This window comes from Rhinolophus ferrumequinum, chromosome 18 (assembly GCF_004115265.2).
Source record: "Rhinolophus ferrumequinum isolate MPI-CBG mRhiFer1 chromosome 18, mRhiFer1_v1.p, whole genome shotgun sequence".
Classification (NCBI taxonomy): domain Eukaryota; kingdom Metazoa; phylum Chordata; class Mammalia; order Chiroptera; family Rhinolophidae; genus Rhinolophus; species Rhinolophus ferrumequinum.
Window position 1 is genome coordinate 59,721,752 of NC_046301.1, and position 14,605 is coordinate 59,736,356.

The following is a 14,605-nucleotide window of genomic DNA, read 5'->3' on the forward strand; positions in this document are numbered from 1 at the left end:
CCAAAAGAAGCTCCTTTTAAGTATACAGCTCAGTGGCATTAAGTGCACTCACATTGTGCAGCCGTCCCCACCATCATCTCCGGAACTTCCCAGCTCCCCAAACTGACACTCTGTCCCCATTAAACACTCACCCCCCCTCCCCTCCCCCAGCCCCTGGCCCCACCATCTACTCTCTGTCTCTGTGAATCTGACCCCTCTGGGACCTCCTGTGAGTGGGATCACACAGTGTGTGTCCTTCTGTGACCGGCTTCTCTCACTGAGCATCGTGTCCTCCGAGTTCATCCATGTTGTATAATAGCAGGTGTCAGAACTTCCTTTTTTTTTATTCCCCCCTTTCTTCTGCCTCCCCCTCCCCACTCCGGTTCAAGCCGTTGTTTCTCAGCCTAGTTGTGTAGGACACAGCTCCCTGGCCCCTGCTGGTGTTAGGAGCCTTGCGTTCCCCCCGGTCGGCCACGCATAGCAGCTCACAGCAGCTCTAGTTGGCTGCTGGTCTGCTGCCGGCCACTCACGCTGGCCACCGGCCACTCACAGCAGCACATGGGAGCCCACGGCAGCCCACGGCAGCACACAGCAGCACACAGCAGCCGGTGGCAGCTCACCCCAACCTCTGGCTGCTCACTGCAGCCCAGCTCCAGGGAGCGCTGTTGTTCACAATCTTAGGTGTAGAGGGCGCAGCTCACTGGCCCATGTGAGAATCGAACCTGCGACCTCAGCGTTAGGAGCACGGCGCTCCAACCAACGGAGCCATTGGGCCGGCCTCAGAACTTCCTTTTTAAGGCTGAATGATATTCCATTGTCTGGTTGGACCACACTGTGTTTAACCATCATCCGTCCATGGACACTTGGGTTGTTTCCACCTCTTGGCTGTTGTGAATAAGGCTGCTGTGAAACTTCATGTTCAGGTTGCAGCTTTCAGTTCTTTTCATGTGTCACAAGGAAATTATTTTTAACTTCTTTCAACCATTTAAAATATGTAAATAGCATTCTTAGCAAGCTGTGTAAAAATAGCTGGTGGACCAGATTTGGCCTGGGAGCTGTCATTTGCTGACCCCTACTTTAGTTTATTTCTGTAATTGTTAATTTTTGGTCTCCTTGCTGGGCCTTGTGTATTTTGTTCAATGCAGTGTCCATAGCTCAATAGACAAATCTCGAACCAATGGAACAGCTGGTACATTGGCTCAATTGGCAGTGGCTGCCTGGTGAACTGTCTTAAGGATTCTGAGGCTCTATCCAGCCAGAGTGCCGTGATTGCTTGAGGATGTCTGGCCCAGGCATCGGAAGGGGTGCTGGTGGTTCATGTTCTACGTCTTACCCCCAAACAGTGTCATTAGCAGCCCCTCTCAAGCTGCCTCAGCCCCAAGGGCTGGGAAAGGGTTGTGACATGATTCACCAACAAGGTTGCCAAGGGACCTGGTTTCTCACCTGCAATTTCAAACTGGTCAGGCATCTCAGCACTCAGCTTCTGCATAGCAATGTCTGCCACTGGTCCCAGGATCACCACTGGGCGCTTGAAATTGGCTGAGGAGCAGAGAAATGATAGAAATCAGGATCCCATTTGAGGCAGGTTCTTGCACAACCACCCTCCACTTCCTCTACAGTAGTGGTATATCGAGCCAGGCCCATGGCTGCCCAGCTAAAGACTACATCTCCCAGCCTCCCTTGCAGCTAGGGATGGCCATGTAACTAAGTTCTGGCCAACGGGGTACAAGCAGAATTGTGTACAATTTTGGGTTGCATCCTTCAAGGAAAGGGGTGGGCCCTTCCTGCTGGCTTGAATGTGGGTATGGACATGCCATCTTGGACCACACAGTAAGGCAGAAAAACAAGACAAGTAGCCTGGGTCCCTGAAACTGTGAAGCAGCCAGACCACATTAAATTATTTACACTGATTCTGTTACTTGAAAAAGAAACTTTTGTAATGCAGCTGTCACTACAGCAGTTGAACCTAGCCAACTCAGTGGTCAGCAAACTACAACTTGAGGGCCACATCTGGCCTAGTGCTTATTTGTGTAAATAAAGTTTTATTGGCACACAGTCATGTCCATTTGTTTATGTTCTGTCTATGACTGCCTTCCTGAAGAATAATTTTGAAAGAAACCATCTGGCTCACAAAGCCTAAAACAGTTACTGTCCAGCTTTTTGCAGGAAGAGTTTGCCGACCTCTAGACTAACTTGACACATTTTCATCAATGAGGAAATGGGTGCAGAAATCATCTTGCTGTGAATAAAGTAAGTAGCCAGCCCTCTTTTGTACATTCTCTTTTTCTCCTCTCCTAGGCCTATCTCTCTTAAAAGCTCAATATATTCAGATTTCTAAACTTTCATTGGCTGGGGGTAGTCATGGACTTTGATTTTAAGTTTTTCTTCTGGACATTGGTGCAGCAGCTGAAGAGCAGCTCAGTCCTGTCTCATCCTGGGTGACTAGCTCTTCCCAACCTACTGCAGTATTTTTTTCTAAAGGCCTCTGCCTCTGGTTTTAATCCCTTCACACCTGTGGCTGTGGGCAGGCGCTTAATCTCTTCCCTTCCTGAAATCTGGATGAGGCTGTTTCCCCACCACCCTTCTCAAGTAGGGAAAGGTTCTATGTGCTGGTTTTGTGTGTGTGTGTATGTAGTTCTCAATTGTGGTAAAATAGAGATAATGTGAAATTTAAATTATGGTAAAATACAGATAACATGACATTTACTTTAACCTGTACGTTGTAAAGTGTATAATTCAGTGGCATTTGGTACATTCACTATGTTGTACAACCTCCACCGCCATCTAGTTCCAGAACATTCTCATCTCTCCAAAAAGAAACCCCATCCCCATGAGTAGTTACTCCCCACCCAGCCCCCAACAACAACCATCCCACTGCCTGTCTCTGTGGACGTGCCTGTTCTGGACATTTTACGTAAATAGAATCCCACACTGTGTGGCCTTGTGTGTCCGGCTTCTCTCATGAGCCCCGTGTGTTCAAGGTCCATCCACGTGTAGCGACTGTCAGCGCCTCCCTCCTTTTATGGCTGAGTGACACCCCCTTGTATGGATGGACCACACTGTGTTTATCTCTTCACCAGCTGATGCGGACACTTGGGTTGTTCCCACCTTTTGGCTGTTAGGAATATGCTGCTGTGAACACACAGGGACACGTTTAGGTGTGAACACCTGTTCACAGCAGGCATGTGTTTTTAAGGGCATCTGTTTGCCTCAAGCAGACAGCCTCAAAGCAGCAGCACCCCTTAACTGAGTAACCCTCTCGTTGTGCTGTCTAGTGCGGTAGCCGCTGGCCACGTGTGGCTCCTCTAAACCAAGATGTGCTGAGTCAAAACGCACACCAGATCTCTAAGACTTAGTACAAAAGAAAAGATTTGAAATAGCTCATTAATAATTTTTATATGAAAAATTTTATATGGATTGTCTCTTGAAATAATATTTTGGACATAGCATGTTAAAAATAAATTATTAAAATTATTTTCAACCATTTCTTCTTACAAATTGTACACATGTGGCTCATGTATTTCTATTGGAAATAGGAATTAGTTTTTAAGGAATGAAGCCCATTCCAGTGCCCTAAAATAACCAAAAGTGCATATTTTTGGTGGAAGGAGAGGTGAGCATTGTGGCTTCTGATGGCTGCACTACAATTTCCTCATCTTATTTGAGGCTCTGCGGCCCCTCCATCCTGGGCCCCACCTTCTCGCAGCACCACGCGTTCATACGGTGGGTAGTGACCCTGCCTGGTCAGATCCGACAGGTCCTCACGGCTCCGATGGGTGGTCTTCTTGGCTCCCTGACGAAGACCCCGCAGCCGCCAGAACTCAGCCCGCCGGCTGGAGCCCGCTGAGGCTCCAGGCCCAGCCCCCACGGCCCGCTGGGCAGCCTCCAGACTGGCCAGCTGCTCCGCCCTGGGGAAAAGGGAGAGCACTGGGATCAGCGCAGTAACAGCCCCGAAGGCATCCCGTCCTCGTCCCGGGACCTGTGGATTTGTCACCTCACATGGTAAAGGGACTTTGTAGGTGGGATTAAGTCAAGGCCCCTGAGATGGGGGTGACCCTGGATTTCCTGGGGGGCCCAGTGTCATCACAGGGTCCTCCTAAGAGGGAGGCGGGAGGCTCAGAGTCAGAGATGGAAGAGGCTGCCCTGCTGGCTGTGACGATGGAGGAGGGGCCACGAGCCAGGGACACGGTGCCTCTAGAAGCTGGAAACGGCCGGAAACGGTTCTCCCTGCAGTCTCTGGAAGGACTGGCCCTGCTCACATCTGGATTTAGCCCCAGAAGGTTCATTTTAGACTTCTGACCTCCAGAATATGACAGAATAAATGTGCATGATGTGAAGCCACTAAGTTTGTGGTGACTTAAGGTGCGCCGGGAAACCCATACAAGCGCTGACTATACTGCCCCGAGCTTTTCACATGTCTCCTCGGGTTGAACCATCAACACTGTTAGGAAGTAACATTGTGGGGAAACTGATACTGAGGGGGGCGGCGAGGCTGAGGGTGGGAGAGGTCCCCACCTCCTCTGGTTGGGGATGATGCCGCGCTCCTGCTTCCGGAGGTCACGACCCATGCGCACCGCCAGCCAGTGGCCTTCACGGGCTTGGCTCTGCCCTGGGCCCGGGTACAGCGTGTCCAGCACATGGAAGACGTCGCCGCGGGTGAAGCCCAGGCCATAGGGCGGGCTGGGCTCCAGCTCAAAGTGTGTGCGGATGTAGAAGGAGTCACCCACGCGGGACTGCACCATTTTCCGGAAGACTGTGGACAGGTGGAGGCTCCATGAGGCTGCGGGGAGTGAGCCTCACCACTGGGCCACGCACAGCCCACTGCCCCCACACTCACTGTCCTGCTTTCGCTGCATCACCAGCTCCACCTCCTTGCCCAGTGGCAGCCCCAGGAGGACCTGCACAGCCTCCTCGCGAGTCAGGTTCCGGAAGGGCATGTTGTTCACCTGCAAGGAAGGGTGTGTGAGATGGACGAAGTTCTGGGCACAAGATCCCAGCTCTCGCTCTAGACGTCCCACCCGCAACTGCTGCCAGAGCTGCTGCCAAGGACCCCAGCAATTGGGGACAACTTTCTGACTGGAGGATCAGCCCGGGCATCACAAACACATTAAGGTCCTGATCCAGAACCTGGGCCCTGGGAATGAATAACCAAGGCACAATGGGTTGTCAGCATCAAGGCATGCAAATGGGGGTCACAGCAGTGACAAGCTCATGACACTGGTGCGAATTTTGTCACACTCCAGAGTCAAGACGTAGTCACAGGGTTGTGATGAGGACAATGACATATAGACATGGACAGCGGGTCACAGACAACACTTGTTCTCAGGGTCATGACAGGGACAACAAATATATGGACAGACACAGTGGGTCACACCCACTCCTAGCGGACCCCGGGGAGAACTACACAAGTTGTAACAGACTGAGTGTCACCCAGCACGCCAACACGCCCACCAACAGACACCTCCATGTCACCTGCAGAATCTGATCTCCCTCCTGGATGCCCTGGTTCTCAGCTGGGCTGCCCGCTTGTACCCCTGACACAAAGATGCCCACGTCATTGCCTCCGGCTAGCCGCAGCCCAATGCTGGTGGTGCTCTTGAAGAAGCGGACCACCCGTGAGTCAGGGCTGTATCTGCAGGGGAGGCGGAGGCAGTTCAGGCTGGAGTGGGCGGAGAGGGGAATGGGTGGGTATCTTTGGGAGAGCCCCACTCCCTCTGGGCCTCAGGTTCCCAAACACCCCCATGGGACCTGTGGTGGTCCCATCAACAAACTGGTGCGGGAAGGCAGGAATATGGTGACTGGGAAGGGATGTGGGAGTCTCGAGTTGGTAGGACTTTTTCTGGGGCACATACCCACGGTCCTCCATGCTCTGACTGCTGGGTACCCTGTAGATGTCATAGCTGCTTTGCCTGGGGGTGTCTGAAAGGGAACAGCTAGTCCATTTCCCAAGCACACTGGCTGGTCCAGCCTGCAAACTTTTGCTATAGAGTGTCCCTGCCCCATGAAATGCCGTCACCCAGCCCTCATTCCCTCCCAGGGAACCATCCCTGACTTTTTAGGCCCAGTTCAACTTCTCCTACTCTGCCTGGCAAAACCTCACTAGCCGGAATCAGAACAATCGGAGGAGGGGTGCTCAGACTCGCCACCCACCCACCCACCCTCTGCTCACCTGGTTCCGAGACAGTTCTGGAATCCACTGAACTTTCCCGCCGAAGCTGAGGGCTCTCCCTGGCAGGGGACAGGTTTGGGGTGAGATAGGGGTGGATGTTGAGGTATGATTTTCAGAATTTTCATTTATCTGGACTCAGATTCAAATCTTGGTTCTGCCATCTGTAGCCGTATGATCACAAGCTCATTGCTCTCCCCCTCCAAGCCTCAGTTTCCCCCTCCTCGCCCTGGGCGTGGCTGCGTCTAGTCAAGGCTTCAGTGAAGGCTAGGTCAAGATGAAGTAAATGAGCCTGGGACAAATAGTCATTTTATTGTTTGAATATTAGTGAAAAGTTTTAGAGATTGCTATGGACTGAATGTTTACGTCCCCTGCAAATTCATATGCAGAAGCCCTAACCCACAATGGAATAGTGTTAGGAGGTGGGGCCTTTGGGAGGTGACTCGATTTAGATGAGGTCACGAGGGTGGGGTCCCCTGATGGGCTTAGCGCCCTCATAAGGACACACCAGAGATCACTCTCTCCACCAGGTGAGGGCACAGCTAGAAGGGAGCCATCTGCATCTGTAGGCCAGGAAGAACTTGGCAGGGGAGGCAGAGGACGGTCGGGCCAGAATCGGCAGAGAGGAAACTGGGAGTCCCTGGGAGACGCCCCCCACCTCCTCTGGGCCTCAGTTTCCCAAACAGAACCTGACCATGCTGGCACCCTGCCTGCAGACTGTGAGAAATAATTGTTGTGTCAGCTCCCCCGTCTGTGGTACTCTGTTATAGCAGCCGAAGCTAAGAGGTAAACAACATGAAGAAAAGAAAGCCCCCTGCAAACCAGCCTGCACTTTCAAATAAACGTGTAGGGAAATATGTACTTAAGTCTAGATGGGCCATATGTTAGCGTTTCCGACTTTCATCCTGTGAAACCCCAATGCTGAGTGTGCAGGGGGTGGGGACAGACCTGGGAAAATACCACGTTCCCCACCCCATGCCTCTTGGAACAGATAAGCAGAGTAAGGAACACGCATCAGAGAAACCCGTCAAGCTACTTGGATCCCTCTGTCCAGAGACCCTTCTTTATGCAAATTCCATGCCCAGTAAGATCACACAAGAGTCTCTCAAAACCCTTTGAGAAACGCCACCCTATGTCATTTTACCATCTGTTTCATTCACCCCACATGATGCCAAGTGCACTTTTCCCTGGTCTTTCAAATATACTCTCCAAGGCATCCTTTTTCATGGCTGTCTAGTATTCCCAAGCAAGGATAGAGTATAACGATCATAGTTATTAGTAGAAGAGAAACTCACTTAGTGAACATTTGCAATGGGCTAAGCACACACATGCGTCATCTCCTTTTGTCTTTGTTAATTATCACCCTAACGAGGCAACAGTGGACTCAGAGTTGGGGCCCTGGGTGGGCCCTCCTCTGGCCTCTGAGATGGCCCTCAGTGACCCCACCTCCTGGTAGTTATGGCCCTCTGTAGTACCCCTTCCACAGTGAACCAGGGTTGGCCTGTGTGACCAAAGGAATTCAGTGGGCCTGAAAGTTTGACACGTCTGAGATTAGATTGTGAAAAAGACTGTGGCTTCCATCTCAGATCCTCCCTCACCTGCATATGCTGTTAGATCATTCACTCTGGGGAACCGTAAGGACAGGCCCACCTGGTGACGAGCTGAGTCCTCCTGCCAACAGCCAGGGGAGTGAGGTTGGAACGGGATGACCTACCCCCAAAGCCTACAGCCCTAGACAATGTCCCAGCTGTGACCTTGACTGTGACTTCATGAGACTGCGAATCAGAACCACTCAGCTAAGCCGCCCCCTGATTCCTGACTCTCAGAAATGATGGAGGATAATAAGTATTTAGTGTTGTTTTGAGCTTCCAGCTTTGGGGCTGATTTGTTATGCAGACATAGGTAACAGATACAACCCCCCACACACACACTTCACAGGGTGCTGAAAGCTGAAGTGAGGTGCCCATTATCTAAATAACCCCAAGTATTAAACATTTGTGTTTTAGGCACTGAATTGTGTCCCCTCAAAATTTATCTGTTGAAGTCCTAACCTCCAGTATTTCAGAATGTGATGGCGTTTGGAAATAGGGTTGTTGTAAATGTAATTAGTCAAGAAGAGGTCACACTGGGGCCCCTAACCCAACATGACTGGTGTCCTTATAAAACAAGAAGTTTTGGACACACAGACGCACACAGTGTGAAGACACATAGGGAAGAGACGGCTGTCTAGGAGCCAAGGAATGCCGGAGGCCACCGAAAGCTAGGAGAAAGGCATGGAACAGATTCTTCTCTGGAGCTTTCAGAGGGAGCACAGCCCTGCCACACATCCTGATTTGGAATTTCCGGCCTCCAAAACTGAGAGAATGAATTTCTGTTGTCCTAAGCCACCCAGTTTGTGGCACTTTTTTACAGCAGCCACAGGAGACCAATACAAGGTAGTTGCCCATTGTCCCTTTCATAAACATCATTATAACGAACCAGCATCTTCCAGTCCCCACATATATCCATGGCTATTTTGCCCCCAAGAGAAATCCCTAAAAGGGCCTTGCTGAGTCAAAGGGCTTATGCATTTTGAAGTCTTCTATTAATAGGATGCATTATAAAATTCCATCCCTTCTGCTTTAAGTTGATCTATATCTGGTTCTCCCAGTACCCAAGAACTGAAAGCCACATACCGGGGTCAAGAAAGACTGTGTGTGGATAGGGGAGGCCTCTTCCAGGCAGGCTGCCAGGACTGCACCCTCAAGCCTACCCCCAAGTAGAAAAGGTATGCCCATTTTCCCCTTCTGCTCAACCATTCTGGCCAACGGGGTTACATACGCGGGAGAGTTGGTGCGGCTGTCATCAGGACTCCACTGCCTGTGCTGGGGTGGCGGTGGGACATGGGATGGTGGTGCCTGAGATAGCTCTGAGCCGAGGTCTGAGATGTCTGCAGGGGAGAGGGCATCCCATCAGCCATGGTTATGCCTTCCAGATTGAACCCATTTCACAGAGAACATCAAGGCCCCTTTAAGCAAAGGGGCCTAGACCAGCATCAGGCTCAGACAAGTAACTCTAGTCCTGACTTGCTGTGTGGCCTCGAGCACGTTTCTGTTCCTCTCTGAGCCTCTTAGGGACAGGCTCACCGATTCCTGCTTGGCCCTGCCTCGTATTCACAGCCTCCCTGCTCTCCACTCACTGCCCCCCAGGGCCTGCCGGCCAGCTCCTCACCCTCCAGGAGGGAGCTGTCGCTGTCGCTGACGGCCGGCGGGATATTCACCAGGAACTGCTTGCGGTCCCTGAGCACGAGCAGAGTCAGCTTCCCTTCCGACTTCTCAATCAGCTGCCGCGTGTCGCTCAGCGACAGGTCCTTGCTAGATACCCCATTGATCTAAAAGGGATCAAGAAGGAAGAGAGGACGAGCATTAATGAGAGATAGGGGATACTGGACAGTTTGGTTGGGGGGCTAGAAACACAATCCCCAGGGGTTACTGAAAACAGACATTCCCAAGAGAAAATGACAGAACTGGATTCCTGCTAGGAGAGGAGACTACACTAAGAATTGACTTCCACAAGAATTCTAGAAACAGGCAATTTTCTAAGGAGGGAACACTAAGGGAAAATTAGAAACAGGCTGACTCGCCCATCTCCCTAGAAGAGGAAATTTCTCATGAGACACTAGGAACAAATACCATGTTTCCCCGAAAATAAGACCTAACCGGAAGATAAGCCCTACCATGATTTTTCAGGATGACATCCCTTAAACATAAGCCCTAATGTGTCTTTTGGAGCAGAAATTCATATAAGACCCGGTCTTATTTTCGGGGAAACATGGTATTAGAAATGAGTCTAATTGGGCCAGCCCGGTGGCTCAGGCGGTTGGAGCTCCGTGCTCCTAACTCCGAAGGCTGCCGGTTCGATTCCCACATGGGCCACTGGGCTCTCAACCACAAGGTTGCTGGCTCAACTCGAGTTCCGCAAGGGATGGTGGGCTCTGCCCCCTGTAACTCAGATTGAACACGGCACCTTGAGCTGAGCTGCCTCCCAGATGGCTCAGTTGGTTGGAGTGTGAGCTCTCAACCACAAGGTTGCCAGTTCGATTCCTCGAGTTCAGCAAGGGATGGTGGGCAGCGCCCCCTGCAACTAGCAACGGCAACTGGACCTGGAGCTGAGCTGTGCCCTCCACAACTAAGACTGAAAGTACAACAACTTGAAGCTGAACGGCACCCTCCACAACTAAGATTGAAAGGACAACAACTTGACTTGGAAAAAAGTCCTGGAAGTACACACTGTTCCCCAATAAAGTCCTGTAAAAAAAAAAAAAAAAAAAAAGAAATGAGTCTAATTGGAAGAGAGGGAGATTGGAAGAGAGGGAGAGCTACTTAAAGATAGAAACAGACTCTAGAGGTGGATTAGAAACAATTCCAGGGAATAATTTACGTCATCTCCACTCACACCAGGAATCCCTTTCTAACATTCGCGCTCGGGAGTGTCTGATTTCAGTAAACCTGGGGATTGTGAGTTCTAGTCCCTCACCAAACTATGTTCCTAGTGTCGGCCCGAGGCCACTAGAAACAGACAATTCCTCTGGGTCACTAGAAACAGATAACTCTGAGGAGACTCTAGAAGCAGTCAACTGGAGATGGTTTGGAAAGCAAACACTAGGAATAACTAGAAACAGATTTTCCGGAGCGGAGTCTAGAAAGAAACCAGCTCTTAAGGCAGACCTGCTCCTCTAAGCCTGGACTCCCGTTAGCACCAACCACAACCACCTAGGGCAGGTCTGGGAATCAGAGCTGTAGCCAGCTGGCCACGTGATTCTGACATTAGAAACAGACAACCCAAAGGGGATACTAGAAACCGACATTTGGCAGTAAATTAGCAGCAGATGGAGGGAAAAAGGGGAAAGCTATTTCCAAACTTTTGGAAATTGGCAACCATGCAGAAGACAAACGGTTCGGCGCCAGCTCTGCTGACTTTGACCTATAACTTGATCACACTGACCTCCTTTGGTTTCAGTCTTCCTGTCCTGCCCCTGACAGGAAGTCTCAGCTCACCTGTAGGATGAGGTCTCCTTCCTGTAGCCCCCGGTTCCGGGCAGCCAGGCCTGAATCCGTGATGTGCTTGATGAAGATCTGACTGCCCAGTTTGACCCCGAACTCTGCGGGAAGATGAGTGAAACTGAGGCAGGGCCTGGGGTCTGGGCTGCCAGATCCTCTTGGAGTTCAGCCTTCTCACCTGCCCTTGGCCCTGCTGCTATCAGAGTCACTGCCCCACAGGGAGAGGGAGGGATCAGGCTTGGCTCCCTCCCAGTCACACTGACAGCCTGATAGGACACACTGTCACCAAGGGATTCTGATGTCAGTGCATGGAGGCTCCAGGGAGAACCGTTTCCCGCCTTTTGCAGCTTCTAGAGGTGCCACATCCTGGCTCGTGGCCCCTCCTCCATCGTCACAGCCATCTCTGACTCTGAGCCTCCCGCCTCCCTCTTATGAGGACCCTGTGATGACGCTGGGCCCCCGGGGGAATCCAGGGTCGTCCCCTATCTCATTTCTTTAACTTAATCCATCTGCAAAGTCCCCTTTGCCACATGAGCTGACATGTCCACAGGTCCTGGGACTAGGATGGGGACGTCTTTGGGGCCATTATCCTGCCAACCACACACCATATGGGACTGCATGTCAGGGCATCCACTGCTGCCCCTTTGTGGGGACCCCAAGTCCCGCTGCCACCACACGCCCGCTGGCGGCCTCACCTTCACTCTCCCTCCTCCGTACCAGCACCGACTTAGTTGGCCTCATGTGCACGTCCTGCCGTGGCAGCCGCTTAAAGCCGGACACCAGGGCCAGCCCGTTGGCCTGGGAGCTGCCGCCCGGGCTCCTGCGCCCATGGCTGCTGGCCCAGCTCCGGCGGCCTGCCCTAGGCCGGTGAGAGCGCTCGCTCAAGGAGTGGCCGGAGCCACTGGATGTGTCACCCTCATAGCCCCGGCCATGGTCAGCCTCCTCGAGCCTGCAGGGCCCATCCTCCTCATCTGAGTCTTGGTGTCCTGGGCCATGGGGGCTGGCCTTGGTGGCAGGCAGCTGGATTTTCCGGGGACGTTTCACTGTCTGTTGAGGGATGGAGGGGCGACCAGCTCAAGGTTCTCTCCCATCCACTGGGGGACCCCAGTCCCTCCGGTGGCCTAACTGTCCAAGCTGTGACATCGGAACAAGATCCCTCTTGCTTGCACTCATACCACCTGTGGGCCGCAGGACCAGTGGGTCTCAGCCGGGGGCAGAAGTTGCCCTCCCACCCAGGCCCCACTCACGATGTTGGCCATCTTGGCACAGGTCTTCAGGATCTGAATAGCGAAGGTGGAATTGACGTTCTCCATGGACACCCCGTTCACCATGACGATCTGGTCCCCTGTCCTGAGGCAGGAGGCCAGGTCTCAGGGAGGCCTTGCCCGGGAGCCCCTCTCTTCAGGCCTGCCGTGAGGACCGCTGGCACCTTCCCAGCACCCACCTTCAGGACAGGCACCCCCTGGTCTAATTCACTGGTGACCCCAGGCTCATGAAGACATTTATCCTTCTGGGCCTCAGTTTCCTCATCTGCAAAATGAGGCTGCTCGTAGGACCCACTATAATAACATAATGCAACATAGAAGGGAAGCTGTGATTGCCACTGGCATGTCTATACCCTCTACTTTTTTCTCTCAGCTCCACCCCTTCCTGCTTTTCTCCCCCCCTCTCTCCCCATCCATGTTTCATATTCTTTCTCTCTCTGAAACTGGTCCTCGATCCTGGGCTGAGCCATATCCCCCATTAGCCACTTGGATCCTGGAACCACTTTTCCACACATCTCCCAAGAGCCTCCCCCACAACCCCCATGGACTCAGAACACTGGTCCTCCTTCCCTCTGGCCAAAAAGAGGTTTCCAGGACTTTTCAGTCCAGGAGTGCCCTTGGGGCCACTAGGATCCCGGAAACTGCGCCAGGACCAGGAAGTGCCTCAGGGAGAGGGAGGGCCAAATCGCTGACTCTCCTGCTGCCAGCTCCAAGGCTTGTGTTGACAGAGCAGGAGGCGCCAGGCACTTTTCAGCCTCCTAGCTTTGGTGCACACAGATCCCTCCTCTTGACGTGCCCTCCCCATTTCCGAACCATGGCTGCCTTGATACTCACTGCAACCTGCCCTCAGCCGGCCCTCCAGGCACCACATCAGACACAACCACAGAACCGCTGGGCCGGTCTCGGCCGCCAGAGATTGCAATGCCGAAGCCCCGACGGGGGTCCTGAAGGGGGGTCAGAGACAGGATGAGCTTGTGCTTCCCTCTGGGATGCAGGTTCTCCCATGGGACCAAACTGCCATTCCCTTCAGCACCCACTCAAAAGGTGGGGGGCCTCACCTTGCAGAGGGTGGCCGTGTGCTGTTCCCAGATGGTCAGCTCCTCCATGTCCAACACCTAGCAGGAGGGGAACAGGAAAGGTGGGTGTGAGATCACGGCACATCCATTGGAGAATTTGGGCGTCCCCATCCCTGGTGGGGAACCCCATTCTGATACTCTCATGGTTTAAGTCTGTGGGCAAGTTGCTGCCACTCTTGAGACCTCAGTGTTTTCATCTGAAAAATGGATTTAAGTCTGGTTTTCAACTGGAAATGATTCTTCTCTTCAAAGAACATTCAGCAATGTCTGGAGACATTAGTGGTTGTCACAACTGGGGATACTCCTGGAGTAGAATATATGAAGGCCAAGGATGCTGCTCAACGCCCCTCTAGAGCGCAGGATGGCCCCCCCATGGAGAATGGTCCAGCCTCAAATGTTGATAGCGCCAAAGCTGAGAAACTCCAGGTTAAGTGAACCATATTGTATTGGGAGTAGAGTAAAGGTGAGGTCTTGGTTCCTTTCCCTCTGGAAGGTCTGGCTCAGTCCCTGGTGGGGGTGAAGGGTGTCTAACCAGGCCTGCCAGGCAGAGGGAGCTCGCTCTGCTCCAGATACAGGGGCCTCCTTGCGATTCTTCTAACAACTCCAGGCATGGTCCTGTCCCAGGGCCATTGCACATGCTGTTCCCGCCACCTAGAGCTCTCTTCTTACAAATATCCACCTCACTCCTTCCCTCATCTCCTTGAGGTCTCAGCTTAAGTGTCACCTCCTTGGTGAGGCCTCCCAACCACCCTGTTTAGAACTGTAACCCCTCCTGCCCCACAAAAGACCACCTTCTATGCCTTTCCCTGACACACTATCCTATTTCATAGAACTTGTGACTCCTTGACAGTCCCTAAATTTATTTTCATCTGTTCATTGTCCCATCTCCCTCTCTAGAATATCAGCTCCAGAGAGCAGAGATTTTCGTCTTGTTCGCAATGGAGTCCTGAATGCCTGGATCACAGCAGAAATTCAATAACTGTTTACTGAATTAAGGAATGAATGAATGAATGAAGTGCTTCCTTTGTGCCTGGCACTTTACCATCTCATTTAATCCACTTATTGAAGGGAGCATTCTAT

The 14,605-nt window shown here is 52.2% G+C and overlaps 1 protein-coding gene across 5 annotated transcripts in view; it reads right to left on the minus strand.

Annotated features, from left to right (window-relative positions):
* TJP3 (tight junction protein 3) overlaps positions 1–14,605 on the minus strand; it is a 29,989-nt gene that overhangs the window by 3,263 nt on the left and 12,121 nt on the right. For 4 of the 5 annotated variants that reach the window (XM_033134135.1, XM_033134136.1, XM_033134134.1 and 1 more), the window contains exons 2-15: positions 13,508–13,564; positions 13,284–13,393; positions 12,432–12,534; positions 11,880–12,231; positions 11,182–11,285; positions 9,356–9,515; positions 8,966–9,074; positions 6,149–6,207; positions 5,832–5,898; positions 5,452–5,611; positions 4,817–4,925; positions 4,495–4,732; positions 3,676–3,887; positions 1,423–1,518 (exon numbers count right to left, since the gene is read on the minus strand). In XM_033134135.1, the coding sequence (XP_032990026.1) occupies positions 1,423–1,518; positions 3,676–3,887; positions 4,495–4,732; positions 4,817–4,925; positions 5,452–5,611; positions 5,832–5,898; positions 6,149–6,207; positions 8,966–9,074; positions 9,356–9,515; positions 11,182–11,285; positions 11,880–12,231; positions 12,432–12,534; positions 13,284–13,393; positions 13,508–13,555 (1,927 nt within the window). In that variant the 5' untranslated portion in view covers positions 13,556–13,564. Of the gene's footprint in view, positions 1–1,422; positions 1,519–3,675; positions 3,888–4,494; positions 4,733–4,816; positions 4,926–5,451; positions 5,612–5,831; positions 5,899–6,148; positions 6,208–8,965; positions 9,075–9,355; positions 9,516–11,181; positions 11,286–11,879; positions 12,232–12,431; positions 12,535–12,628; positions 12,744–13,283; positions 13,394–13,507; positions 13,565–14,605 lie in introns of those variants that run through there. The other variant, XM_033134137.1, reaches the window with a different exon arrangement.